This window comes from Falco cherrug, chromosome 7 (assembly GCF_023634085.1).
Source record: "Falco cherrug isolate bFalChe1 chromosome 7, bFalChe1.pri, whole genome shotgun sequence".
Classification (NCBI taxonomy): Eukaryota; Metazoa; Chordata; class Aves; order Falconiformes; family Falconidae; genus Falco; species Falco cherrug.
The window spans coordinates 43,124,035-43,151,296 of record NC_073703.1 but is presented as its reverse complement, the minus strand read 5'-3'; the positions used below and the strand labels follow the sequence as shown (position 1 = coordinate 43,151,296).

The window sequence follows — 27,262 nt, the reverse complement described above, 5'->3', positions numbered from 1 at the left end:
ACTGTCCAGACTCCTTTGTAGAAAAAACAGCAGCAGTCACTTGCATGGGTTGGATAAGCAGCAACAAGACATGACCAGCAAAAATCAAAACCCAGAAAATAAGCAGTGGAACTAGCTGTCACAGAAGGCTGAGAAATTATCAGCATTATAGATGCTAAGAGTTACTGTGGAGGGCTGTCTGTGAAGGTTTCTAAGTACTTAAAATTGATGATGGCACAATGCAGGACAGGTGACTGCACTACGTCTCGGTGGACCTTGTCTTGTTCTAATTTGTGTTGCTTTCGAGGAGCCCTTCCACCCCAAATGAGATCACTATTATTAATCACTATCATAGCTTGCTCTTTCCAATCTTCTGTGCTTTTTCTCTAAAACACTAATTAATAACTGGGAGCCACTGCCCTGTAATCACTTCCACACAATGAAACTGTTAATGCAAAATAGGTAAATTAAAATGCTAAGAAACACAGCACTGATTTCTTGAATATAAGCATGAAGTAAAACAATAAAACTACTGCCTTATCTTACATAAATGATCTTAGACATGAGCAACTCTAATGTGCTTTTTATTTCTTGACTTGCCTCAGTGCCACACACACAACTGGAAAAAGTTTGATCTGTTAGTGATAACAGATTCTGAATGAAACCAACAGATTTTTGCAAGTCCTTAGGCTAGCAAGGGGAGGGGAAAGAACAAGAAATAATATTACTTTCACATTACCTGCATGAAGCCATATTTGAGCCAGAGTCATCCAAGGATGCAGGGGACCTTGTTTAGGGGCACTGCTTTGCAGAGATGAAGCAACCTCGGATAGTGCTTGCTCCACTCTGGAAGCTGCTATTGATGTGGCATGGACTGAACCTGTAGAAGTGATAAAAAATTTACCATCACAGAAAGAATGAAGGCCATACACATTGTATAAAACATTTAATCATAACCCTTTCCATGAGATGTTTCACCCCAAACTCCAAAAGGTTTAATTTATATGTGAAGTTTTGGAGAAGTTTTTTGAAATGTCAGGTTAATTTTCCTTGTTATGAGAGCTTTTATACTGGTCTGAAAGACTATATAAAACCCACACTGAACATTGGTAACTATACCTGACACATTTTCGGGTTGCTACTATGTATACTCTCTATTAAATTCAACATCTCTTTTCTGGCAATGTACGATCCAAAAGAAGATTTGTGAAGGTATCGTATGCTGTAATCTTCAGGTTGCTGCATGCACTTTGATGTTAGTAATTGCTACGTCTTTCCATAGAGTGCAATTAGAAGACTATTTTAGACTAATAACAGTACAAAAAGAGAGAACTAAAATACACAAGATGATCACAACATACCCCACCACAAATACACAATTAAACTGCACTGAATGTAAACCTTAGCTAATCAAGAAGGCCAAGTTAAAATGCCTTGTGGCAAAAAAAGTCCCTTGCATAAAGAACATTCCCAAAGCATACTATGTAAAGCATAATTCTTGTAAAATGAAGGATGTACAAGTGAGACTAGAATCTCATTGGCAAATGCTACCCTTTTCAAATTAATGGAATTAGAAAAACTTCTATGACTAGAGAATATGTAGTGGCAACTGTACTTTGGATAGCCAATTACTGACAGCATATTTAGTCATGGCTTTTTTTTTTTTTGAAAAAATCAAGATCATGATTATTTTAAGCTACACTCCTTGCCATCTAAGCTTCAACGTACCTCTAGTTGTTTTATAATTAAAATTACAAAATCTCAGACCGACTAGGCCTGATTAATAACTAACGGAAGTGAAATATTCCATACTGGATCAGACAAGAAGCCTTCTAAACCCATCAGTATATCTGTAATGGTCAACAATGGCAGGTATTCCAAAAGAAAATAGCGAACCCTCTACAAGTTGAACTACACCCCACAAGATCATCCTCATCACTAGCAGTTAAGAAATAAATGAAACCTTTGCTCTCATTATCACAGGTTTTCTAAGAATTTTAACAAGAAGGGATTAGCCACATAAAACATACATTCTTAAGTGTGATGAGATAAATCAGCAAAGCAGAAGAAATTCCCAGCACATGGGTCAGTGGGAAGAGGATGTTTGTCTGAAAGTGTGCATCATGTTTCCCTTAACTGACAGAAACAGGGGAAAAGCAGCACAGGACATAATTAGCATTTCGTATGTTGTTACGAACAAGGAATTGCTGTGAAGATCTGATTGCTGTGTAGAGTTTGCTTTCCTTTACTGGCTGACGAAACAACTCAAACTCCAGCCTGCAGAGTTGAACATTCACCAAGTTTTTGTGTGTCCTATCTTTAAGGCTTAATTTCTGAAGAAATACAGAAGGCAAGTCTAAACAAGAAGCATGGGGAGCACATTCCAAGAAAAATACCAGCAAAGGTACCGTAAACAAGCACTAGTCACCAGCAATCCTTTTCTTGCCTAACATCCATTTCTGTAAATGCATGTCACTGCAGCCTGTCACAGGTAGCACCTAGCACTGGCTAACAGTGAAAGAGCCTCTTCATCTCTCCAGAAGAATTTGTAAAGAAAAGGTGTGATTCACTGACACAAAGGATATAATGTAATCCCTTCCTTCTGAAAAGCAAGTATGCAATGTAGTATTAGAAAGGGCCTATATTTCCTATTTAAAACAAGGACTCTGGCTGCTAACCAGGTCACAAATATTTTCATACAGAAAGTGAGCTGTTAGATTTTGAGCCTCTAGTACTTAATCCTAAAGTACATATGATAATACATTATCAAAACTTTTTGTACATCTATTATATATAAATTAAGAACCATACTGTGATAAAATTCTTATGTGCTGCAGTGCCACCTATATTAATGTTAAAATGGAGTGGATACCGAGCTTCCTATGCTAGCTAACCCCTATCCTGGACTTCATTCTGAGTGGCAGAAAAAAGAAAAAAACTTTAAAAAAAATATTTCCAGAATTTTTTTTCAAAGTGTCATTATTCAAATTGCTTATATTTCCTGTTTAGGAAAAAGTTATCCCTTAACATATTGCAGCAATTTGTTCTCTGAAGAAAATACATACATATTCAAAGCAATAGTCTTCACGTGTCCTTACTTTAATCAAACCACTAGAAAATAGTTACCTCCTATCTTTCACTAAATTAATACAGCTGATGAAAAACATATTCTAAATTAATCTTGGTATTCAATGTGGACCAAGTAACTGTTTTAGAAACTCAGGCTGCAGATTATTCAACACAATCAACTAAATTTAAGATGTCTCTAAACAACCTAAACAAGTGGATTCTTGGGGTTTATGTTTGAAGATCAATGTTAAGCAACATACAAAGAAACTTAGCGTAATCTCCTGCAGGGCTCTTTGGAAATCCCAGCCTTTGAAATCCTTCATGGTTCAGTCTTATTTAAAGTGTAGAGAACTTAAGGATGTTGTGGAACAGCACAGGAGCATCGGTAACTGGGCTTTTTTGTGTGGTTTTTGTTTCTCTTAAAATCCTCCTTGCAGCAGCTATTAAGAGAGACATCAAGCACAGGGCTATACAGTTTCCAAAAGGAGGAGGGATGACCTCTAGTTCAGCTCTGCATATCTAATTAGCACAGCCAGTGTATCATTATGTGTATTATCACATTTCTAAATCTTAGCTATTATCTTTTTTCTTTCTTCCTTTTTTTTTTTTTTTTTTTTTTTAAACAGTAGGTTTTGACACTGCCTAATCAGGCACCTTTCAGGTACATTACACTCATGCTGATAGCTCTAACCTATAAACCCCTAAATGCCTCTTTAGTATTGCCACAATTAGCTGTCATCTGACTCATTTCTGGCTCCTTCTGTTAAAATACAATTAGTAAGCCTTTATTTTGCAGGACTAAAAGTCATTTAAAGATCCTGTGTACTAAAAAGCTTTTTCTGACCTTCCTCCAAATTTTATTCAATCCTTTTCTTATTATAACTATCGGGACTATTTGTTCCTTGTTCTAAACCAGCTCCACCCCCCCACACCCCCCTACCCCAATTCAGATCTTTATAGTCACATCACAATTCTAAAATGTATAGTAATTTCAACTACAGCGGGTAAAAATACATAGTGGTTTGCGAGAAACTGAGGGCAGAGAGTGGATCCTACAGCCTGCTCAAGGCCTCACAGATCCTATGTAGCCAGTTACTTATTTGGTGGCTCCCTGCTGATTTTGTCATAAGCTCTGCTCCCTCTTCCCAGCCTTGTCTGCATTTTTCTTTCTTTGGTCTGTGTTCAGTACCTTCAGCCAAACACAAACAGATCCTCACTTCCAGTGTTACAATGTACTCAGCTGTAGCCTCCTTCAGATGCCCAGATACAGTTGCAGCATTTTCTGATTTAAAATTTTACCATATCTTTCATGCACACAAATACCCTTGCTCTTCCCAGACAAGTTCTAGACCTGCTGTTATAGTGTGACACTTAAGAATCAAGAAAAATCCCTCAGAATATCACAAGCAGCAAAGAGTGTGTATTTTGAAATATAAAAGCATGAGGTCTGGAAAAGTAATATATCACCAAAATGGATCCTGGCTTCTCACTTTCATTTGTTTCATTTTGTTATGAAGCTTGTTCATACTAAAAAGGCTAAGTGCAAAACAGCGACTATCTTCACAGGATCTAAAATTTGCTCTTAAAATTACTTACTGATTAACATCTGGAATCACATTCACATTGCACAATGTCAGGTGTGACAGAAGGTCTTAATCATAACAAAATGTTTCTAAACCAAAAAAGTATAACCTCCCACTGAAGCTCCCTATAATGACATTTGTCCAGCATTTACAGTTTCTACTCACCATACTAACATAGTATCTGCAACAACCATGGTTATGTCAATATTTCAATTCAATCTCAAGTAGAAAACCTACCAACAGCCTTGTACAAACACGATTTAACCACAAAGCTCTCATCTCACAGAAGCCTTTCCTTTCCAAGTCATACCTACAGTTCAACTTCTGTGAACAATGATATGTTCAATTCTTTCTCTTCAGGCTTTTCTTAAGATAAATATTACAGGAGAGTCTACATGAAACTCATCTTTTAAATACCATTTAAATCCCCCATGTAAATAAGCACATTATGACTTCCACAGTTCTTTCCTTGGTCATTTCCCAATAAATTCTTCACAACATAGCCTAATGGACATGAACTATGACACAGGCTCTATCAGCACTTAGCTGACATACAGGCTTGGAGAAAAACAATCACTTTCCTATGTATATCAAATTTTCTTTCTGAAAATGAGTAAAAGAATGGACCATCATCCTTCATGAAACATGATCATATCTATTGGCAAAAACACTGTAACAGGATTTCTTTTTATACCATAGAAGAAAATATTACTAAACAGTTTTACATTCATCACATTTTCAATGTTTCAACAGTTACATAAAGAAAAAAAAAATGCTTTAACAGCAATGCTCATGCAGGAGAAAAGAGGAAAAACCCCATGACCTTCAACTTTACATGCACACACAGCCAGCATTAAGAACATTAGTGGTGTGACATACAGAGAACTCTGTGCTAAAAAAAGCAAATCGCATGATACAAAGAGGCAGTACCTTCTGCAGGACTAATACATCACTCAAGTGATGTATAGATTGGCAGGTTTAGCCAAAATTAACAATTTTACCAATGAAATTAATTGTCTGAGACACCTTTTACACTCACAAAGTTAGCTTATCTTTTGGTACAAAATTATGCATGGAGATATTAGCAGTCAGGTGTGGACAGCATCATTCATAGAGCATCCTCTCAGCTCCTTGAAAAAGATTTTCTGTGCTTAGTCACTGTCAAACATGCTGCTGTTTTATGTCTCTTCTTACTTTTCTCTCCTCCACCAAATTGGTCTCCTGTAATACCTCATAAAAATCTATGAAAAATTGAAGTAATCAATGAAAAAAAAAAATCACAAAATTTAATGATCAGGGCTAAACACACACCTTTATAATGCAACTGATTAGCGAAAAAGAACCTTACTTCACATCCTGGCTAAAGCAGCAGTGACTTCAATTGAGCTATGTTCTCAATTCTCTCTTACATAGCTTGTTTTCATCATTTTATAATTTTAAAGTGTACTCTTAAGAGATTTATTCCACAAGCCAAATTTGTACCATAAGAGAAAGTAGTATTTTATTATGGCTCATGACAGCAGTTGTAATGTTGCATTCTGGACCAACATACTCCTTAGGAATGGCAGTGGCATAAAATGTTCTGTAATACAACATACTGGCAGATTGCCATTATGTTATACAAGACCTTCCTAATATAACTTTATTTGCAGTCCTCTAGAAATGAATACTGCCTCTTTAATTATTAAATGCAAGTGTTAGTTGAGTGCATTCAGATCTTGTAAGATTACAGCCCTTGGGGTGACTGAATGGGCAAAGAGCATCAGCCTTGCTTTACACACTATCAAACTTCCACTACTGATGGAGAAAACACGCATGTTTTGTGGTAAAGAAAAAGGTGATTTAAGTCCTGAAGAAATTAATAGAACTGCACAGTGAATACTACTTACAAACCAAAAAAAGGGAGTAAAAACCATGAAAGTAAGCATCTGATGGATTGCCTTTGAACAGATCAAAGCACAAATTAAAATCCAAAGTAAGAAGGAGAAAAAAAAATTAAATATATTAAACCATGAACTCCAAGAAAGCCAGAGGATTTCTAATAATCTTCAAACTGTAAATCAGGTTTACAGGGTTTCAAAAGATTAATTTTAAATATGAAGATTACTGTTTACAATAAATATTTTCATAGAGCCTTTGCTATACTTCTGAAATCATGCTCCTCTTCAACAAAAATTGGAAGTCAGGTCAGTAATATGAAGTGCCTTCTGCTTCTTTCACTATAAAAACCCCTGAACTGTGTAAGACACAGAACATGAAATTTTCAGCCCTTGTAACTACACTAACATGCTATAAGCATCTAGGCAAACCTCTACTTACTCACAGATAGAGAGCTTTAACTTTCATTAATTATTTAAACTATACAAAGGACTCCAATATCTCTTTTTTTCGTGGTTCTGCTACTTCTCATGCATATGGTGGAAGCTCCTTTCTCTGAGGATACAGTAGCTTGCAAATGGAAAACTTGGGCTTTACATAATGCAATCCGTGCTTGGGCTTCTGCATTCTTTCAGTTTGCCTTCATTCTGGAGCGGGTTCTTATTAACTTGTAGCTCTGCAAAGAACAAGTAATTTAATGCTAACTGGGATGTACTGCTAATAGAGTAGCTCTGAGCAAGTTCAACTCAATGACACCCAACCTGTAATAGCAATCAATCAGCTACTCAGTTGCTTCAAGAAGAAATCCAGACTTCAACCAGGTAAACTTCTGTAGGACACACATTTCCTGGAGTCTAAAGGAAGCACTTTCTTTAATTTCCAGTTACAGGCTTGTATATGAGCTAGTGTTTTCAAAACTCTGGTCTTACATCAGCTATTTTAACAACTGAATTTTGCTAATACTCAAAGTTTTATTTTCTACATTTTGTTAGGAATTAATATCTTTGACATTATATCAGTTAAAGGCTAGGTGTCAAAAATAAATTTCTTAAAGATTGGATTATAGTAAATGCAGTGACAAAACCAGCGCTATGCATAAAGCTATGAGCGAAGGACAATTTAACAGAAATGGAAAGAAGATAAAAAGAGATGGCTGAAAAACTATGTTGATTTTACCCTGCCACCTGAACTACTCTGGCAGCATTACTGTAGAGTTTGTATTCAAACAACATGGGGATTGATCTTAGAGCATGTTTAAATTGGCATCACTTCAATGAGCATAATGGCTTTTGACTTGAAATAGAGTAATGCCGACTTTCACTGCTTTAATACCTCTGAAGCATTCCAACATGCCCTACCTGCAATGCGAAAATATACACTGATATTTAGGCAATTTTTTCCTTCATGTGAATTTTCAGGGAAGGCTGTGAATGCAATTAGCTAAAGGCTTTCTAAAATTAAGTCATTAGAAACTGTACAGATAAGAAGGAAATTCTGTGAAAAAGACAAGTCTTAGCAGGCAAAAGATGCCAGCAATGACAATAATTTACAGCAGTAAATGCTAGAAAGCAGTCTTGGGCAATAACCTCTTTTATCAAACACCTATCGTTTTCTGTAACAGTCATGAGAACAGAGTATTAAATATGTCTGTAATTTTACCTCTTTTGGGATTAGTAAAACAGTCTATTCTGATGAAATCATTAAAAAACCCATTCAGTATTTAATGAATAGCATCTTGAAAGGCCAGATTATCTGACACTCTCTTGAAACTTAAATTGTTTAAACACAGTTTATCAGTTTTGAAGATTATCAGAAAAATACAGCACAGACTAACACGCCCATCAGGAACAGAAAGCCAATTTACAGCGAGAAGGTGTACAGGGCTCAGGAACTTGGTCACAGTATGGAGCAGCTGCATGGGGCCAGACAAAGGTATCTGGTTTAGGATGAGGATGAGGAAGATGAGAAGATACAAACAGTTGGAGAGGAGACTCTGTTCTTGAGAGAGAAGATGAGGAAGTATCAGAGGCTAAAAAGTGAAACAAAGAGAATGATAAGGGGAGGGGGGGCATGGCAGGAAAGAAAAAAGATCCAACAGGGTTTAATGGACTCATGGATGCCAAAAAATGCAAAGCATTTATTTCACCATTCAGTAAGATGGAAATGGCTTCTACATAAGATAAATATCACTTCTTCTGAAAGCAAAAAAACCCCCAATACCCTATATTCATAAGTACTCTCCTTCCATAATAAACTAGATTAAAAAAACAAATTAAATATTTTTCTACTATCTTCTAATGCATTAATTTGTAAAATATATTTAAGGGGAAGTAAAAACAATGTTTAAAACTCAGCTACTGTTTTTTCTTCCTATGATAAGCTCAGTGGACTGCAACCAATACACAACAAATTGATAATCTGTTTTTAAAAAGACTGAGTGCAACTTACCTTAACCAAAATAGCCAACTGAGTTTTAAGTGATTTGCATATGTATATCTATCTTTGGATATGAAACGTGCCTGCCTCCCTGTGAGATTTTATTTCAGTGATTGGTTCATCAAAATGGGTTTTTTTTCCCATATTTATTTCCTTCATCAATAAATACAAATATGGGTGCCTGCCACTCGTGGCAAACCAGCTAAAATAGAAGGCAAACTTAAAGTAGATTTGCCGTAGTTATTCATCAGGGCATTAGAATTAACAGTCCAGCCTTGTAAGAAGTCCCCAATACATTCTTTACATAATTCGAAGGTCACACAAATTTAAATTTGGATCATTTAATCACTTTTGATTATGGGATTGGTAAGAGCTCTACATAAAACTGTTTAAGATATTTTTTTTTGTTTATTTCAACTCCTGCTTAATTGAGACATCTAAGAAAAATAGTCTTTTTACACCCATTACAGATAGGTGTGGGTTTTTTTAAAGGATTTTAAAGTTCAAATTGCAAGTATGTAAGACTTCAGATTTGAATTTTAGCTCTCATTTCTTGGTATTCAGATTGACTGAACTCAGACTAGACAGGCACAGGGGATCATCATCCCAGGTGGGAAGCAAACTTAGGAAGGTGAAAATTTCCAAATGGTCATGTGAATACACACACACAAATGCATACACATGGTAGCATTGTACTGTATAAAGAGGAGGGGAGCAAACATTGCCATCCTAAAAGGATTTTTTTTTTAATATCTTTCCTGCCCACCCCTATTTTAACATTTTAACTTATTTAAATGTCAAATTCCTTCTGCATCGCTACACAATGGGGATCCACAGAATTTGCACGAGCTTTTTCAGCCTATAAAGGTCTAACATCTCAACCTCCTATTGTTCCTATCATCTACCTGTTGTGAACAATTTTTTTTAACAGTCTGCTTAAAGTTTTCTCACTCAAACACTAATACAAGCTTGACGTCTTTTATTCTTATAGTACCATAACCTTCTAACTTCTGCAGAATTTTTCTATAATCTTCTGGATGAAGAGTTTTGGACAAATGGAGCTTTATATGTATACTACTGTATAGACACAATAGATGATAAAACTGTAGTCCTTACCAGAATTGGTATTGCAACCAGGTTTCTTTTGCTCAAGTTAAAATAAGCCCCAACCAAAAAACCCCACCAAATTCCCCCCCAAAAAACCAGAAAAAGAGAGACCCCTCCCAGCCCATCTTCCACAGTTACCTTTTAAATAATCAAAAAGGGACCCCCTATTTTTAATTTCCCATCTTGTCCTCCTTTAGAGTAGAGATAAGCTCCAACAACACAGCTGAGATTGGGGAAAAAACGACAAATTGGAACTTCTGGAAAAATCAGAACATATGTATACATCCTGTTTTCCACTCAAGATATTGGCTGCAGGATTTGAATCTGGGGTAAGCTTCTTGAAAAACTCAGTTTTGGATGAGGATCTTTACTTAGAAGTGTTGAGGAATATGCAGTCTTTAAAAAGCACCAATTCATGATGCTCTCAAGAGTGGTAGACACGAAATAGGACACCCCAAGGTATAGATCAAGAGCGTTATGTCCACATGGGGGAAAACCAAACAAAACCCCGTAACTAACCAAAAAACCCTCCCACAACACCCCTCCCAACAAGTGTTTTTTTGAAGGCATAAAATATCTATGTCTATCTCTGTATGTATATAAAACCTTTAAAATCCAGTTATGTCCTTAAAATGAAACAATAAGCTAGACTAGAATATACAATGATCACTATAGAATGGTATGTTATCTTATCCATATTATAAGAAAAAAAGACAACAAAAAATTCCTCTAAATTATGCCATACTTCAGACCAGATCATACTGTAGTTCTTTGAAATCAGGGAACCTGATCTTTGTAATCAAAACTGTTTAACACTATAGCAAGCCCAGAATGCTTTCTATTTACTTACATGATTTCAAAACTGAGTGAACTTTTGATCCAACTTTAATTTTCAGAAGTTAGATAACTAAATTTTTCTCTACTGCACAATTCTGATATTAAACAGATGCATTACACATTTTGGTGTATCTTAATCTATGGGTCACTGGATTCTAACTCATAGGCTGGCAGGATTTTTCATAAATGGATTGTGTCAAAATGTGATTAAACAGAAATTCGCATCTGAAAGGTGGCAGGTAAAGCATGCTACAGTTTTGTGCTAAAACCCAGGAAATGGAAAACTCTCAGCATTTAGAATGCAAGTAACATACAGTAAAGATTTTTGGAACATCATGGTAATTCCTTCTGCAATTTTCTCAGAACACATGGCTCATCTGCTTTTTGGTTATATGACTTTTAAGGCATATCAATTTGCACTGTGATACATGAATGTATTAAAATAGGCAAATTACATATTGTAAATATTTACTGGCATGTAACAATCTTAGCTTTTATGTAGCGTACCTGTGCACCACCACAATTTCTGATATGTATATCAAAATGTCACAGTATATATGATTTGTAATAAATGCATTTTGCTTATAATGTCAAAGCTATGACTACAGTAAGCCAACCCATCCATGTAATTATATTTTAATATATATTAGAGATTTTAATGAATTTAATTACAATGATGTCTTCAGGTTTTTGAGATTAACATTCTTCTGACTTATTTAAAAAGAAAATATGTGCAAATATCAAATGGACAAAAAAGCACAGGGCTTTCGTAAACAGGTTAGTTTAGCATAGTAATTTTCAGACCTTGCATAAGAAAATACCTCTAAGCTCCGCAATATCCATACTATAGATACTTTAATTTACAGAGAATGTGGTCAGCAAGTATTTCATAAATAAAAAAGTAAAAAATCTTATATTGCATGTCTATTTCCACTTCTATGAAGACAATAAAAATATGATTTCATTTTGCAAAATAAACCAAAAATGATGCAAAATATAGCTATGGCTAGACCATTTTACCTATTTTATTGTTCAAATTCAGTTCTTACCTGTTTCAGGATCACTGAAATCTGGTAATGTAATTGTATTAAGCTGTCGTCTATCAGCAATAGCTCTGTCTAACAGGCTGCTCCCACGTCCGGAATCACTGTAATGAAGTATAGAAATTGTAAGCTATTAAAATACAAAATTATATACTGAGATACAAGTTGCCTGGTGCCCTCCTCCCACAAAGGTTCTTGCTATAAAAGTTCTTGCTATGAACAAATTTAGTACCAAGCACCACTAACCATTTACAGTGCATTAAGCCAGCAACATTAGAACAGAATTAAGATGAGCAAAACTAAATCCATATTTACTTAAGCAATTCTGTTTCCATAATTAATGCAACCATGAAGGGAATACCGGCTTTTAATTTCACTCATAGCTAATAGGTTTCCAAAAAGAATTTATTGCACCTTAAACTTTTATGTAATATGAGGTACAGCTCTCACAGGAAGCTGGGATGGCAGATATAAGTTTGAAAGGCCTCCCAGGCTGAAGAGAAACACTAAACTGAGGACATTTAATTTTAGGTAAAGATATTATAAAAATACTGTAACTACATTTCACATAAAAAAGGTATTGCTTTTATCTGTAGAGTTTTTTTGGGGGTTGTTTGCTGTTTGTTTTTATTTAATTTAATTTGCAAATAATGCAAAATTTAACATTTGTTTGCTAATGTTAAATTTGACCCTAACAGCACAGGTAGGAACATTCTGAACACTTCCAAGACCTCAGGAGCCTAAGCAGTAGTAGTGGTTTTCACTGATCGCTCCTGTGGACAAATGCACTTAACCTCTACTTTAGCTGTAACTCGGTATCTGTCCCTCAGGCTTCTTGTTGATGTACTTGCTGGAAAACTAATTGCTCCTAGAACTACTATTAAAGATTCAGCAGAAAAGGGAGTGAAGAACTAAGTGCTCCTTCTCCTTAAGATGAGGTGTGTGTATTGAGATATGTAAAAGAAAGCTGTGAGGAAGCACATAGGGGTACTCTTTCTTTAACATTCTATGGTTAATGCAGTAATTTCACTTTTAGGATTGTAAATCTGGTACTATTCACTATCCATTAACACCTTTTTTAAAACCTCATTTAAAAAAAAAAAAAAGCACCCCACAAAGTTAAAAATAATTAAGCTTTAAAGCAAATGGGCTGTTAGCCCAGCTTAGCAGAGTGCAAACTTTTGTATGATTCTCACCAACGAGAAAAATCTCTAGAAAATTCCTAACTTAAAGTGTGACTAAAGACTTCAATCTAAATGGCAAGACTGGAATGCAGTACATCTTTCCGTTTGCCTTAATTTTAAAATCCCCTCCTTCCAAATGTGAACTGAGAGAAGGGAAAAAAAACCTTTCAGCAACTCTTTATAGTTGCACACTTCAAAACCCACTGAAATAACTTCCTCTCCTCGTACAGCTGTTACTAATATAGTATAAATAAAATTTTGCATTACCCTAACATTATTGCATGACTGATTTCCTTACAAAATGATGGCACTATAGAAATCCACAGGAAACAGAAGGGAATATTCTGGGACACACACTATCAGCTACAGTTGTTACATCAGTTGGTGTGTATTTTCTGGTAACCACTGTATTACTTCCTCAATCTACAAGCAATGACATACCAAATGTTGCTGAGAAGAAGAACCATACTTAGCATAAGTATCTTCTAAGCACAGCCCTGACATTGTGGTTTGTTCTGTTTTCCTAATGCAAACTAAGAACTGGAAAAGAATTGAACTATATTCTAATGAACTTCAAACAGCAGGCTGAAGATAAAGATTTAAACCTTCCAAGCCTTGCACGACAAAATAAGTTTTAATATCATATGCAACACCTCATGAGGAAAATGTATGCCAATTAAAGACAAAAGAAAATTGTTCTAAATCAGCTGAACAAAGGCAAGGCAGAGTATTGCATTTAGTCTTTACTTTGTGTAGTATCTCTAGTTACACATAATTTATTTTCATTATTAAAAGATTACTTGGGACACAGAACCCAAGTTTACTCCAAAAATCTGATTAACTGCAAGAAGAAATACTTAACATAAAACACGACTTATAAAAAAAGTGAGTTCTTATCTCATTGGGAAAATGATACATCAAAATCAGTGTTCAGTCTAAACCAGAACAGAAAAGTGTGTTTCAAATAAGTATAAAGGATATTTAAATCTTTGAAAAACAACATTCTGACAAGGTTTCAAATGATCAAAAGACCTTTTATTTTTGGCTTAAAGAACTATTTAAATAAACCTTCAATTATTTCCAGTGGGAGACATAATTTTCAAATGTTGCTTCAGTCTGTGTTAAAATTACAGACATTGGAAAATTTAAGTTTTCACAACAATCCTGCATCATCGTTCTTCACTACATCTGGAGCACTGTTGGGTGAACAGAACTTCCCAGTCATGCTTCAGGTCTGAGTGATAACTGTCATCCCAGTCAGACACATCTAGATCACAGTAATACAATGTGAAGGTATTCAGCCCTTAAATTTCACACAGGCCACCCAAAGTAAGGTTATAGCTTGGTATCCATTATTGACTGTCGGATATAACTCTGAATGTATGATTCAGGAAACCTGTCTCCTTCCATCAGGACACTTATCGACAGCTCCTGTCCCTTCCATTCCTAATTTGATTTTTATTTGTTACCATAAAACAGAACTTCAAGAAAAGCTTTAGATGTCAAGAGTAAAAATGCAGTAAAAACCATTAGATGCAAAGTAGTCCTCATTAATTTTTCCACTTAGGTGTTCTTGAAGGAGAACAGTGACAAGAGAGTTAGCAAACATTACTGTTTGAAGCTTACACAGCCAAGGGCAAGTTTTCACAGTCACTGCTGATGTCTGAAGAAAGCACTGCTTAACATGTATTTAACATAGCACAGAAGCTCTTAGCACAAGAACAACAAAAAAAGTAATGACAAGCCATGATTAGAGCCCTGATCTGTGTGGGGGATGTAACAGCAGAGATGGAAGGTGAAAAGTTGTGCTGGAGTACATGCAAAGCCTCACTGAAATTAAGCTTACATGGAAATTGTAACTATTCTGCACAGCATTCTGGCAATAGACTCTCAAACCGTCTTCCCATACACAAAACCAGCCAAATAAAATAAACCATCCTTCACTACATTAGAAGAGAAGTTCTCTCCCAAGCCCCTGCTGGTAGTTCAGTGACTTCCAAGTTGGAAATAATTCAGCTCAAACCTTTCTGGTTGCTGATGTACTTGCTTTCTATAACCCCTGAGTCCTGCTCCCTGCTCCACAGAGTCTCTCTTGCTGTGACTGACTCAGGTCCCTTCCCAGGCTTTTCCAAACTTTTCCAAACATCCCCCAAACTTTGCCGCTCTGAAATGCTTATTAACTCACTAAGGAGAGAAGTGATTTTCCTTCTTTTGCAATCAGGCCAACTTTCTCAGTCTTCTTAAAGAGATGCATGTGTTTACGTAACTGAGATCAAAAAAAGTAAGAGCAAAAACTGAACAGATAATGTTTATCATACTGCTATACAGGTACCTGATGCCACCTGGTACAAAGCTCTTTTGCTGCAGCATATCTTCTCCAGAAACTGTCAACCCTTCAAACAACCACACAGCAGGAAATTCTGCTTGTCCTCTTCTCCAGGCACTTGACAAACATGTTGAATAGTACCAGCATGGGTTTCTGCAAAGCGACCTTCCCATTTATTTCACAGCTTATCTAAATAAATATGGCAAAGGACCTTCACAGAAGCATTCTGGAAACCCAAACAGGACTATAACAACTTATCCAAATACTTGTTATAGCCTCTGAAGAACCTGAATAGGTTCATGAGCAAGATTTCCCCTTAAAAAACAAACCATGCTGACTTTGCAACCACATCATATTTATCCATGTGATTTCTGCTGTTTCTTTCTGTAGTCTTAATTAACATCAAGTCCTCCTTCAGTTTACTTAGTGCAAGTCCTTGAACAAAATTTCCACTACAGCAATCTTTCCAGTAGCCAATATAAAACACTGTATAACCCAGATCAGGGGGAAAATCAAGACAATACCAGCACATTGAGCCTCATTATGGAGAACGGCAGTTACTCAACCTCTGTAATCAGTCCATCAACTGGTATCTTTGCACTACAATCTCCAGATTCCCAGAGGATCAGTTTGTTCATATGAAATACCAGACCCAGTAAAACCAGGACTCCTGACCTAATACTGCCCTGAAAAGCTACTGAGCAAGGTACCGATCAGCCTAGAATTCTACAGCATCTTACCTTGGGTTAGTGAGATTGTAGCAGGATTTCCAAATCTGGAGCATGTGCTTACAGGTAAGGAGTGCTTCATCTGGGCCTCTGCACAGTGACTCCAATTTGACTTTTGTAAACAGCAATCTGGTGAAAAGGAAAAGGAAATTAAAAGAGAAATGAAAGAGATTTCAATTCAAGCAAAACATTTTTAAAGATAGCCAACATCACACCAAACTGGAGAAAACATAACTTCAGAGACAGTATTAATTTAAGTAACTGTTTCATGAAGTAATTACAATACAGCCAAATATCCACCATCATCAAAATAACAGTGCAAGATGGCCTTTTCAGCTGGGTGGAAACAATAGTTGTTTCTGCCCAAAATAAAAACGAGATTTTATTTTTCAAAGTTAAACAAGACAACATAACTTAGTGAAATTAGCAGGACCACTAAAAACAGTACTTCATATGCTGAAAAGAGAAATCTTCACTAAAGAAAATCTTCACTACTTTTATGAGAAAGAAAAGCACCTTCCATTAAATGGCTCAGATGGTAGTTATATAACTTATAACTCACAAAAGAAAACTCATTATTGATGCAAATTAATTTCCTATATCAACTCCTATTATAGGAAAAGGAAGACACTATACTGAAAAAGATATCAGTACCCCGACAGATTCATGGGAAGTAGTCAACATTGGTAAGGTCAATAAAAAAAGTTGCTTCACTCTACATTATGTTGCCATCAGTAGGCACTAAAATTGATGTTTGACTTGAAATGTGAACATTTTGAACATGCACAAGTGATGACCTGAGGAAAGCACATCACTCATTAAATATGCAGCAAACTATTCCTAATGGAAGCAAACATGTTTGCCAGAAGCCACTATAAATTAATTCTGATTTCAAAGTTGATGTTTCTTTCTAATGGCAGCAAGACAAATAAGGTGCACAGCCTCTGAAGATGATGACTGCATATCCCTTTTACATCCCATGTATCAATAGAAGGTTCTCCACAGAGATGAACTTAGACACTTTCCTGGATAATTAAAGAATATAAATGCAATGTGACAATGAAGGAGCTAGTCAATTTGTATGCAACATCGATAGGAGTCACAGCATCTGAAAACATATAACACACTGGAAAAATACTAATTTAAAAGCAATTTTTAGTAAATCACAAGATTAAAGAGCAGAAAGCAGGATGACAGTACACATAAAAATGTTAGCCTACTTTCTGTTTTTAAACCCAGGTGTATGTTGGCATTTTATTCCACTGCAAAGTTAATCATCCTAAGTGAAAAATTTGTATGATTGGTCATATGGTTTGTGTGGGAAGACTGAGAAGGGTGTAGAGGGTGGGTATGTGTGAAAGCTCAGAACTTTCTTATCCCAAATACAAACTTTGAGGCTGCTAATAGTAACTGCAAACAGCCAGAGGGTTTTCTCAAGAATAAGAAATGACAGCAAGTGCCTCAGCAATTAACAGTAGCTAAAACTTCAGTGTTGCATTGAACATCCTTTGCAGAAAGTACCCAGCATGTAAATCTAAAACTGAATCACACTACCTTAATTGTACAATGTGTGCTTAGTTGTAAAATGTGTGTGGAGGTAAAACCAAAGGCAGGTTGCTGAGTTAGTTTATGAGAATGAGCACCTGCGGATAAGCAAAGTAAATAAGGTCATCTGGAGTCTCACCTGATGTCTTGTAGGAATGCAGAACAGTGATCAGTTATACTAGTTCAGCTTTCTTCCTATCAGTAAATCAGATTTGGCTGTACGGGGAACTATATAGATAATTTGAAGTCATATTTCATTTGGCAGACCCGCCCACTCTAGATATTTGTTTACCTGTTACTATATCACTAGAATTAAAAATGTCCAGGTCTGTCCATCATTTTACTCAAGAGAGAAGGGAAAATTACTAACTTCCTCCTCCCCTCACACTGCTGTATCTATTCTACCCTTAACAGATGCACACACAGACCCTGCACCAAACAACAAGGCTTAGGCATCAATGCCCAAACCAAAAATCACGGGAATCTACCTTCTACAATCTCCTTGCTTGTACGTATGTAAAAAAAAAAAAAAAAAAAAAAAAAAAAAAAAGAGTGGGGTTTACAGTTTGAACAGCCTATAGAAGTTCAATTTTTTAAAACCTGCAATCATAAAGCACTTTACAAAAGTTACGAAACATAATAAATTCAGAAGCACTGAATTTATAAGTCATTCTAGAAAGATAATAATAATATATACGTTATTATGTACAGATAGACTGAATTTACATTAACAGCTTTCAAGCATTTAAGACTTTCAGGAATTCTGTAGCAGAGAGAAGGGACAAGGTCCCAAGATTCAGCATGCAAGAGCTACAAGAAAAACTGAGCAGGAGACAAAAAGGCAGGGGATTTGATTCGTAAGAAAATACTTAAACACTTATACAAAATAGCAGGAGTCTGTGCAACAAAAATGTAAGAACATAGACTACTAGCGCAGGATTCAAAAGCAAGATAGCAGAAGACAATGTGTCACAATTAAAGCAACACATCAGAGTTTGATGCTTTTGGATGCACTTGGTATACATGCAACATCATCCCTCTTGTGCATTACAGCAATCAAGGGGACTGGATGGTTGCACCTTTCCCAAAATACAAACAATAAACAAAGTATGATGTAAAATAGTCATAATTCTAATACAGAAAGGGTAGGCAATTGTATCTAAGGGGGGTGGGGGGTGGGGGGAAGTAGTACACTGGTGTGGGATTCTCCACACTAAACCAAAAATAATCTGAATAGAAAATGTTGCATTTATAAAGTCACACAGAGCAGTTTCACTGGGTCCAAGATATATTTTGACTATAAATTACAAGATAACTAAGACACTTCAGAAAACTGAGATGGGATGTTAATAACAAAAAAACCTGCCAACTAAACATTTACTTAACACACGGGAGAAGGAAGGGAAGAAAGGAAGGAGGCAATGGGCAGAAGGAACACCATATGACAAACAGGTCTCCCAAATTAACCTAATTCTTCCAAGTTCCCCTGAAATATGGCTGGAGGTAGGAGCTGATAACAAGATACACAAGCAGCTCAGGGATAACTATTTATCAGGAAAGTTTTATAAACCGTAAGGTAGGTCATCTGAGAAATGATTTTCTGAAAGGTCAGTGTCAAGCATCTGTGGAAACAACTCTTCTGGAATACAGCCTGCATTACTGACACAGAGTTTTAAACTTTACTGGCACCTTTTCACACCTGTTTTTAATACATTATTAAAAATGGTGAAGAATGGATAATTCTTCAAGAGATAGGATGATGAAAATCAAGCTCTACATTTTATGAGTATCATGAATTATCTGTTTGTGTCTGTAAGAGTCAGAGGTTTAAATTACTGGCACACGGTGCAGAACAAAACATGACAGAGCAACCACAGCATGGTGGGACAGCACTCATGAATAAGAACGCAAATACTGAGGAACAGACAATATTCAAAACAGAAATGAAGAGTAGAACAAGGTGTGTCATCAAAGTGTCAGACACATAAATACAACACAAGAACAGAAATCTGTTTGGGTCAAATCCTTTGGGGAAAGGAAGTAGGTAAAACAGGTTCTGCTAAAGACATTAGATTAACAGGGCATTTGTATCAGTGTTTGATACGGATGCAGATATTTAACATTAGATAAAAATACAGTGAATTGTATCATTTTAGGAGATAATTACTCAGACACAAAATGGAAAACAAATCAAACTCCTAAGTGGAAAGGCTTAGTTATTCTTGGAGCTAATAGCTGATAAATTCATGAAATAGCTACTGAGGCAGCAAATTACTCCATTACTTCAAGACTGTTCTCACTACCTAATGAGGACATTATAAAACAGCTGCCTGTAACCTAATCCATATAACACTGGATTTTTATTTAAATAAAGAATGAAAAATCCCAAATGGGTTTATAATCAGGTCTTTGAATTTCAGCAGCATACACCCAAATAATTTGATCGCAAACGTTAGCAAAGACATCCGAGATACAGCAGAAGCCTGGCATCTAACACAAAGATGCCAAAACATTTAAGGATCCACGTTTCAAGTTGAAGGGGTAAACCTATGTGTTTGACAAGCCAATCATTGATAACATTGTGCAAGTAAGACGTCAGAAACATGCAGAGATCCTAACAGCAGGGGACAGAGGGGAGAGAGAAAAGGAAGAAAAATCAGCATAGAATGCTGCATCTAGGTACATAGTAAAAATTAAAGCTAAACTATAATATATATATATAATATAAATATATATATATTATATAAAAAACCCTACAATCTGTAAAGGCTTTTTTTGTACCCAAGTAGGAAAAAAAAATGGAAATGTGTATAATAAACACAGACAATGGGACGAAGATTAAGGATATTCAGGAACGAGCCCCCAGCCTCCACCATAATCCTTATCTATGCTGTCTCAGATATGAAAACAATGACAAATGAAGAACAGGAACACTTTAAAAATGATTAAAGTTAATGCAGTCAAAAATAATCCATTTCCCAGAATTATTGAAACAGTGACACATAAGACTGTCCTTTCAATAATAAAAACTTTAAAGAAAATCTCACTTTTGTAATGACTGGAGAACAGCAACTACATTGCCAATGATTTTTTCAAGAGGGAAGATGAATATACACAATCTTAATAACATGCAAAAATTTATATAAAAATAGCATACGAAAAGTAAAGGAGTGTTAGATAACATTGTTAATGGAAAAATGGGTTATAGTTCAAGTTTAATTAAAAGATTATATCAAATAAAAAGATTATATCAAAAGATTAAATCAAATGTAACTCCTGTTACATAGGTTAACAGTTATTTCAAACCAGAGCTGCCTAACAGCCAAGTTCATCAAGGTGGGACAGCTGCAAAGAGGGCAGATGCGATTCTGGAATGTACTCGAAGCAGAAAGAGAGAGACAGTGCCCTTGTACAATACACTGCTGAGAATACATCTGGTATGTTATACATAATTCTCATTATAACAGTTAAAAACACACACATGAGAAATTTCAAACTGGAGCAGCCGCAGAGAAAGGCTGCAAGGCAGATCGGCTCACTGGAGACTGCAGAGTATGAAAAATACTCCACTTAATCAGTCTAGCAAAAAAAAAATCCCACCACAAACAACCCAAGAAGAGGTACAAATTCTATCTATAAATACAGATGAGACAAGCACCAAGAAGGACAAAGAAAAATTTATCTAGAGGACAAAGTTTCAACAAAACCCAGTATATATAAAGGCCATATAGACTAAAATCATTAAGGGTGGCAATTAGGTCTCAAGATAATAAATGAAATTGTAGAAAAGACTGCTTCCTCACAGTATGTTTTGGATAGACTGCAGAAGAGTGGAGCAAATAACCTAACTGTTCTTAAGAGACAGCTGGTAAGCTCATGAAAAGTGTTACAGATAAGACAAATGTAATAACACAGCCTTGTGACATCCGAGGTCCTTGCCGGTGCTTATTTCCTGATGAGTACAGCTAATCTGACCTGTGGCCAGCAGGCTGAAGGAGGTGATTCTCCCCCTCTACTCGGCTCCCATGAGACCCCACCTAGTGTACTGCATTCATGTCTGGGGCCCCCAGCCTAAGAAGGACATGGAGCTGTTGGAGCGGGTCCAGAGGAGGGCCACAAAGATGCTCAGAGGGCTGGAGCACCTCTCCTAGGAAGACAGGCTGAGAAAGTTGGGGTTGTTCAGCCCGGAGAAGAGAAGGCTCCCAGGAGACCTTTTAGCACCCTTTCAGTACTTAAAGGGAGCTTACAAAAAAGACGGGGGAAGACTTTTTTTGTAGGGCCTGTAGCAATAGGACAAGGGGTCATGGATTTACACTGAAAGAGGGTAGATTTAGTTTAGATATGAGGAAGAAATTCTTTACTGTGAGGGCGGTGAGGCACTGGCACAGGCTGCCCAGAGCAGCTGTGGATGCCCCATCCGTGAAAGTGTTCAAGGCCAGGCTGGATGGGGCTTTGAGCAACCTGGTCTAGTGGCAGGTGTCCCTGCCCATGGCAGGGGGTTGGAACTAGATGATTTTTAGGGTCCCTTCCAACCAAAACCAATCTGTGATTCTGTGATAATTTATTAAACCATGATCTGAAGCTTTCCCTACCCGCCAACCAGTGGAATTTGTAGCACACTGAAGAACTTGTGAATCTCCAAAATAAAATCACCATCTTAATTATGTCTTTTTCTTCTCAGCCAGCCTGTTTCCCATTTTGAAATAAATACCCAGACGATACAACCACCTATTCCCTTCCACAGCGGGAATGTCAGGAGAACAAGAGGAGTTAATTTGTCCAATACTGGCCTAAGTTAAGGATACTTCTATTCTGTAAAATGAAGCAAAAATCCAAAGCAGTGAAGACCAAGTTCTGTTATGTGGTAAGTAACACTATTAGTATTGAGAACTTCAAGTTCTTTCAGTGAACAAGTACTGCTCCCCTTGGGTGTCACTTTAAAACCAGCTGCTTTCCTTTTGGAACCAAGTAAATAATTTTTGCAAGTTGCTATGCACTGTATGAGCACGCCAGCTTGGATTAGCCATAGCTGGATATCTGTATTCCACACACTGCTCCATGGAAGAGACCTGCCTTTCATTCCCCAATTATTTCTTCAAATCTGGTAATATGACATGGTATCTATTATTCTTCCACCCAATCTGGCTGCTAGAGCAGTGTCACTCAACACAGCGGTAAACAGGAATCTCCTTGAAGTCCCTCAGACTAAGAAACCTTCTACAGCAAACGTTTAATTCCACTAGACTTCTGCTTCTGAAGGGTCCATATCCCTGTATCTTGATCAAAACTGAACAGAATGCTGTATTTTCAGTTAGGACTGGGAGTAAACTTCATTATTATTCTCTTATTATATAAATTATTTACATTGTTCACGGCTTGAAGAACATAAGGAAGAGCTGTGCATAACACTGAATGTATGTGCTTTGAAAAATACTAGTCCTTCAGCATAACACACCAAGAGCCTTGCTGAGAACCCTTTAATAACGCTTCTGTATGCAGTGAGGTCAAGCTAAGCACACCCTTCACAACAGTGAACAGCTAGCCCACTTGAAGAAGCTAAAATTTAAAAGGATGCATCAAATCCACTTATTTACAATGCAGTACTGAAAACACAACTACCTTTGGCTTACGTTTAACCAACTTTGAGTAAACTTAGTAAGTTTCAAGGGAACCTTTTAAAGTAATTTAACAGTTTGCATTTCTAACTTCAGCTAACAGTATTTTTACATGTTAATAATTTATTAAAAGATGGTAGGAAACATACTGGTAGTCCCATAAATATGGTAACAACCAACTAACAAGCTATGCAGAAATTATCAAACAATAGCTTGGTCTCCCTGAAAACCACATTGATTCCTGCAATAGGTTAAATGTAAGAATAAACTTTATATATAATCAACTCTGACAGCCTGTTACTTATTAGAGCATAAAAGAAAGAAAAAAAATAACCAGTTCTGTATAGAGTTATATAATATTTCATTTTGGTTTCACATTTAAGTGCTCATTTCATATATCCCACAACTTTAAATCCTGGAATGCTAGGCAAGTTCAAAAGAAGTTGTTCTGGTTTTAAACCTAGGAAATATGTTAAAAAAAACCCCAACAAACAACCACAAAAACCCCTCACCAAGTCTAAACGCATGAATTGTGAAATCTTAGACTAACTAGTTTGACAATGATCCTGTCTTTAAAATGAATCAATAAATCACAAAAAGGTTGATGTAGAATGTAACACTACAGAAAGATACTAAAGTCTGAAAATACACACTTTTTATTTAAACAGAAAATGTAAGCTTTTTTTCATATGATCTGAATTTAAGGAAAAAATTATGTTGCTGTAAAGCTCACATTGACATGCATACTTTGTACCGTTGTATCTCATTTCTGTAACAAACTGTCATAGTGTCAATTGCTTGTGTAAATTAAATCAGTTTAACTGATGGATCCCACAGAGTAAATAAAACGGGAAAGCAGTATGCAGAATGCATAATATTAAGTTTGAACAAATATTATGCAACATTAATGATTTGAAAGAAACTAAATCTATTCACCTTTCCTAAATGACATGTTAGCAAGTCACTTCTTGCACTCAACAATTACATACATAGGAAAAACTTCTGTTGACTGTTACAGGAAACATAAAAGAAATGAGGAAATAGGAGGAAGACAAGCCTTAGCAAATTCACTTTCTCTTCGTACACACCATCAGCAAGTGTCCTTCTGGCAGTCTTGTATTTACTCTTAAATAAATGGTTAAGAAGAAAAAAGTTAAAAGAAAATCCTACGGTTCCCAGCATTTACTTCATTCACAGTCCAGAATTTGACAGCAGTTTACTGTCTGAAAGTTTGTAGCTTCTTTTAAAAAGAAGAGGTTTCCCCACTTTCTGATGCGTACTTATCAAGATCAGATGTCCTCTGGAAGGTATGCTTTAGCTAAACCTACATTAACAGAAAGACCAAAGCAAATTTAGTGACTTCTGATATATAGAAGGTCAGGAGTTTTAAAACTGGCTTCAAACTATTAATTTGAGCATCCAGTTTTGACAGCTGTCCCTTTAATGCCTCCTGTAGAAAGCTTAAAGCTTCACATTAGTCAACTCCAAGACATGTACATGATCTACATGATCATCAAAACAAACAATAAAATGACACAATTGCAAAAATTTAACCTACAACAACATGAAACTAGATAGAATATGTAATACATATAGTTTTATAAAGGATTTACTTACACATTTACTGATTTTAGGTTCATTGCTTCTATAACTGTGATAATTGAAGTACAGAAAGAAATTCAGAGGTGTCTGCTTGCAATTGCCAAGTGAACACTTGCACAGTCAGTCTACTTCATTCTGAGTATTCAAGGGAAGTTTTATTATCAGGAAAGATATAAGTCGTTCATTACAAAACATGAAAAAATCACCATTTGTAAACACCTTGAAATATCTTTTGGCATGATTGAACAATTAATCTATTTCCTGGCAATTTCTTCTGAATTTCTGTGACACTGCTACCTATCAATTTCTCTTGCCTTATCCTGAAGCCAGTTTCCTCTTTCCCCATTAATCACTTTCACTTCTCATTTTTGTTCAAAGTCTCAACAGTCAGGAATAAGTCTCCATTATCCAAGCTGCATTTGCAAGCTAACGAGACATAATTAATGAGAAGAGGTATCAAACACAACCATCAGCAATGTCTACTTATGTATTTTTTTTAGCTGCTTCTACCAATCTGGTCCTTCAGGAAATCCATTTGACTGAATCACTAATTGCTCAACACCAGCAACAGGAGGTCAAGCAACCAAATCTACTTTTTGTAAAAACTTTGGAAAATCATTTAACTTAATAAAAAAATTCTCCTGAACTGTTTCTCAAACAATGACCAAACATACCCAAAAGATGTGAAACGTGTTTCAAGCAATTCAGGGAATGTGGCAGATTTCTATAGTGCCAATAAGTTATAAGGTTACCATAAGGGTAACCTCCAACTTTGGTTGCACAGATCCTCACTAGCGGGAAGCCCATATACATATAGAAACATAGATGAAGTAAAAATAGGCAGTTCAGATTGCTATTTGAAGCCTGGCTCACAAACAAGCAACAGATGAAAAAAAAATAGTTCTCAAGCCCTAAAATAACACAATTTTTTTGAAACCATGAATAGGTATCCTTGGTGTGCACTGGACAGCCTCTACTGCACCATTTGAAATATTATTCCCCGTATATTTGTTTACAAAGCAGTAGCATTGCTTCTTTGCAAGGAAAAGCAGCAGTCAGTCCTGTGACTTTTGGTGGAGTTTATGTATACTATATTCCATCTTATAAACTCAATGTGCTTAAGAAAATGTTAATCTGTAAACTATAATGAATATAGTTTTTGACTAAAGCCAGAACAAATTAGTTATACTTGAAAACTTTGTGTTTTCCTGCCTTGAACACCCTGCAGCAGCCAGCTCATGACCCAAACTGAGACTCTTTCAATGAAGTTTCAGAGAAGAATCTACAGCCTAGCAAATATGCTTCAGGAATAAGACCCTGAGGCCAATGACCAATTTATTATATAAAGTAGTATCTACCTATCAGCAACATCTTTTTTAATGGACAATTCTGTAAAAACATGTAACAACCACCAAAAACCAAAAGGGATGGGGGGGGGGGGAATGGGGGGGAAAGACAAGCCCAGCATGAAAAGAAAATACACAAGCAACTGATACTATCTTTCATGAATTACAGAAAAATCATTCCTGAGAACAAATTCGTTTAACTCCCAAGACAGACAGGGTCAAAATGGAAGGGATTTCAAAAAGCATGATCTCAAATGTTGACAAGAATGTATATACCAAAAGACATGATTTTGGCAAGCTCAGCAGACCACTACTTCTTGTCCAATCATGTATTACTGCTCTTTCCTCAAATAATTCCCAGTGCTCTATTTATCACAGAAAAAAAGAAAAAAAAAAAGGTAAGTTTAACAAGCACCACCACTAGTGCAACTACAACTGACCTTGGGAAAACAGAATAGTGTAGTCTATTCCCTTAACTGATAAATACGTGCCTGTCCCACAAAACATCAGTGTATGTATCATCATACACTGCGCCTACCAACCCACTCTTCTGTTATGCCCACCCGGACAACTCCCAGAAGGAAACAAGTTTGTTAATCAAGGAACTGAGGGGGATGTTAAAAGGCTTTGCGATTCTGGGAAATCTACTGCAGCTCAAAAGAGTCCTTGAGGGTCAGGAAGGAAAGGATTTAATAGTTTTCAAAGGAGTGACATATTGGCTTGATGCTTCTGTGAAATATTCTTGGAAGAAAAAAATTTCCATCACACTTCAACAAATGTAAATGTTTAAACTGTGAACTTAGTCTTCAGTTGTCTTCAAACCTGTTACCATATGACTTTCCTTTCTGAGTGTACTTAACATTAAAATAACATGCTTGCACTCCTCAAATAACCCATCTGCTGTTCCTACTTCTGTTACTTTAAAAGCTTGTCAGCTGCTATCCATTGCAGTTCAATTTTCAGCATAAAACCAGCAATTAATAT

The 27,262-nt window shown here is 36.2% G+C and overlaps 1 protein-coding gene across 2 annotated transcripts in view; it reads right to left on the bottom strand.

The window, feature by feature from the left end:
• Positions 1 to 27,262, bottom strand: part of TTC7B (tetratricopeptide repeat domain 7B) — a 144,634-nt gene that overhangs the window by 34,769 nt on the left and 82,603 nt on the right. Inside the window, exons 16-18 of one of the 2 annotated variants that reach the window (XM_055716416.1) lie at positions 16,183 to 16,299; positions 11,939 to 12,036; positions 719 to 859 (exon numbers count right to left, since the gene is read on the bottom strand). In XM_055716416.1, coding sequence (XP_055572391.1) covers positions 719 to 859; positions 11,939 to 12,036; positions 16,183 to 16,299 — 356 coding nt within the window. Of the gene's footprint in view, positions 1 to 718; positions 860 to 6,897; positions 7,186 to 11,938; positions 12,037 to 16,182; positions 16,300 to 27,262 lie in introns of those variants that run through there. The other variant, XM_055716417.1, reaches the window with a different exon arrangement.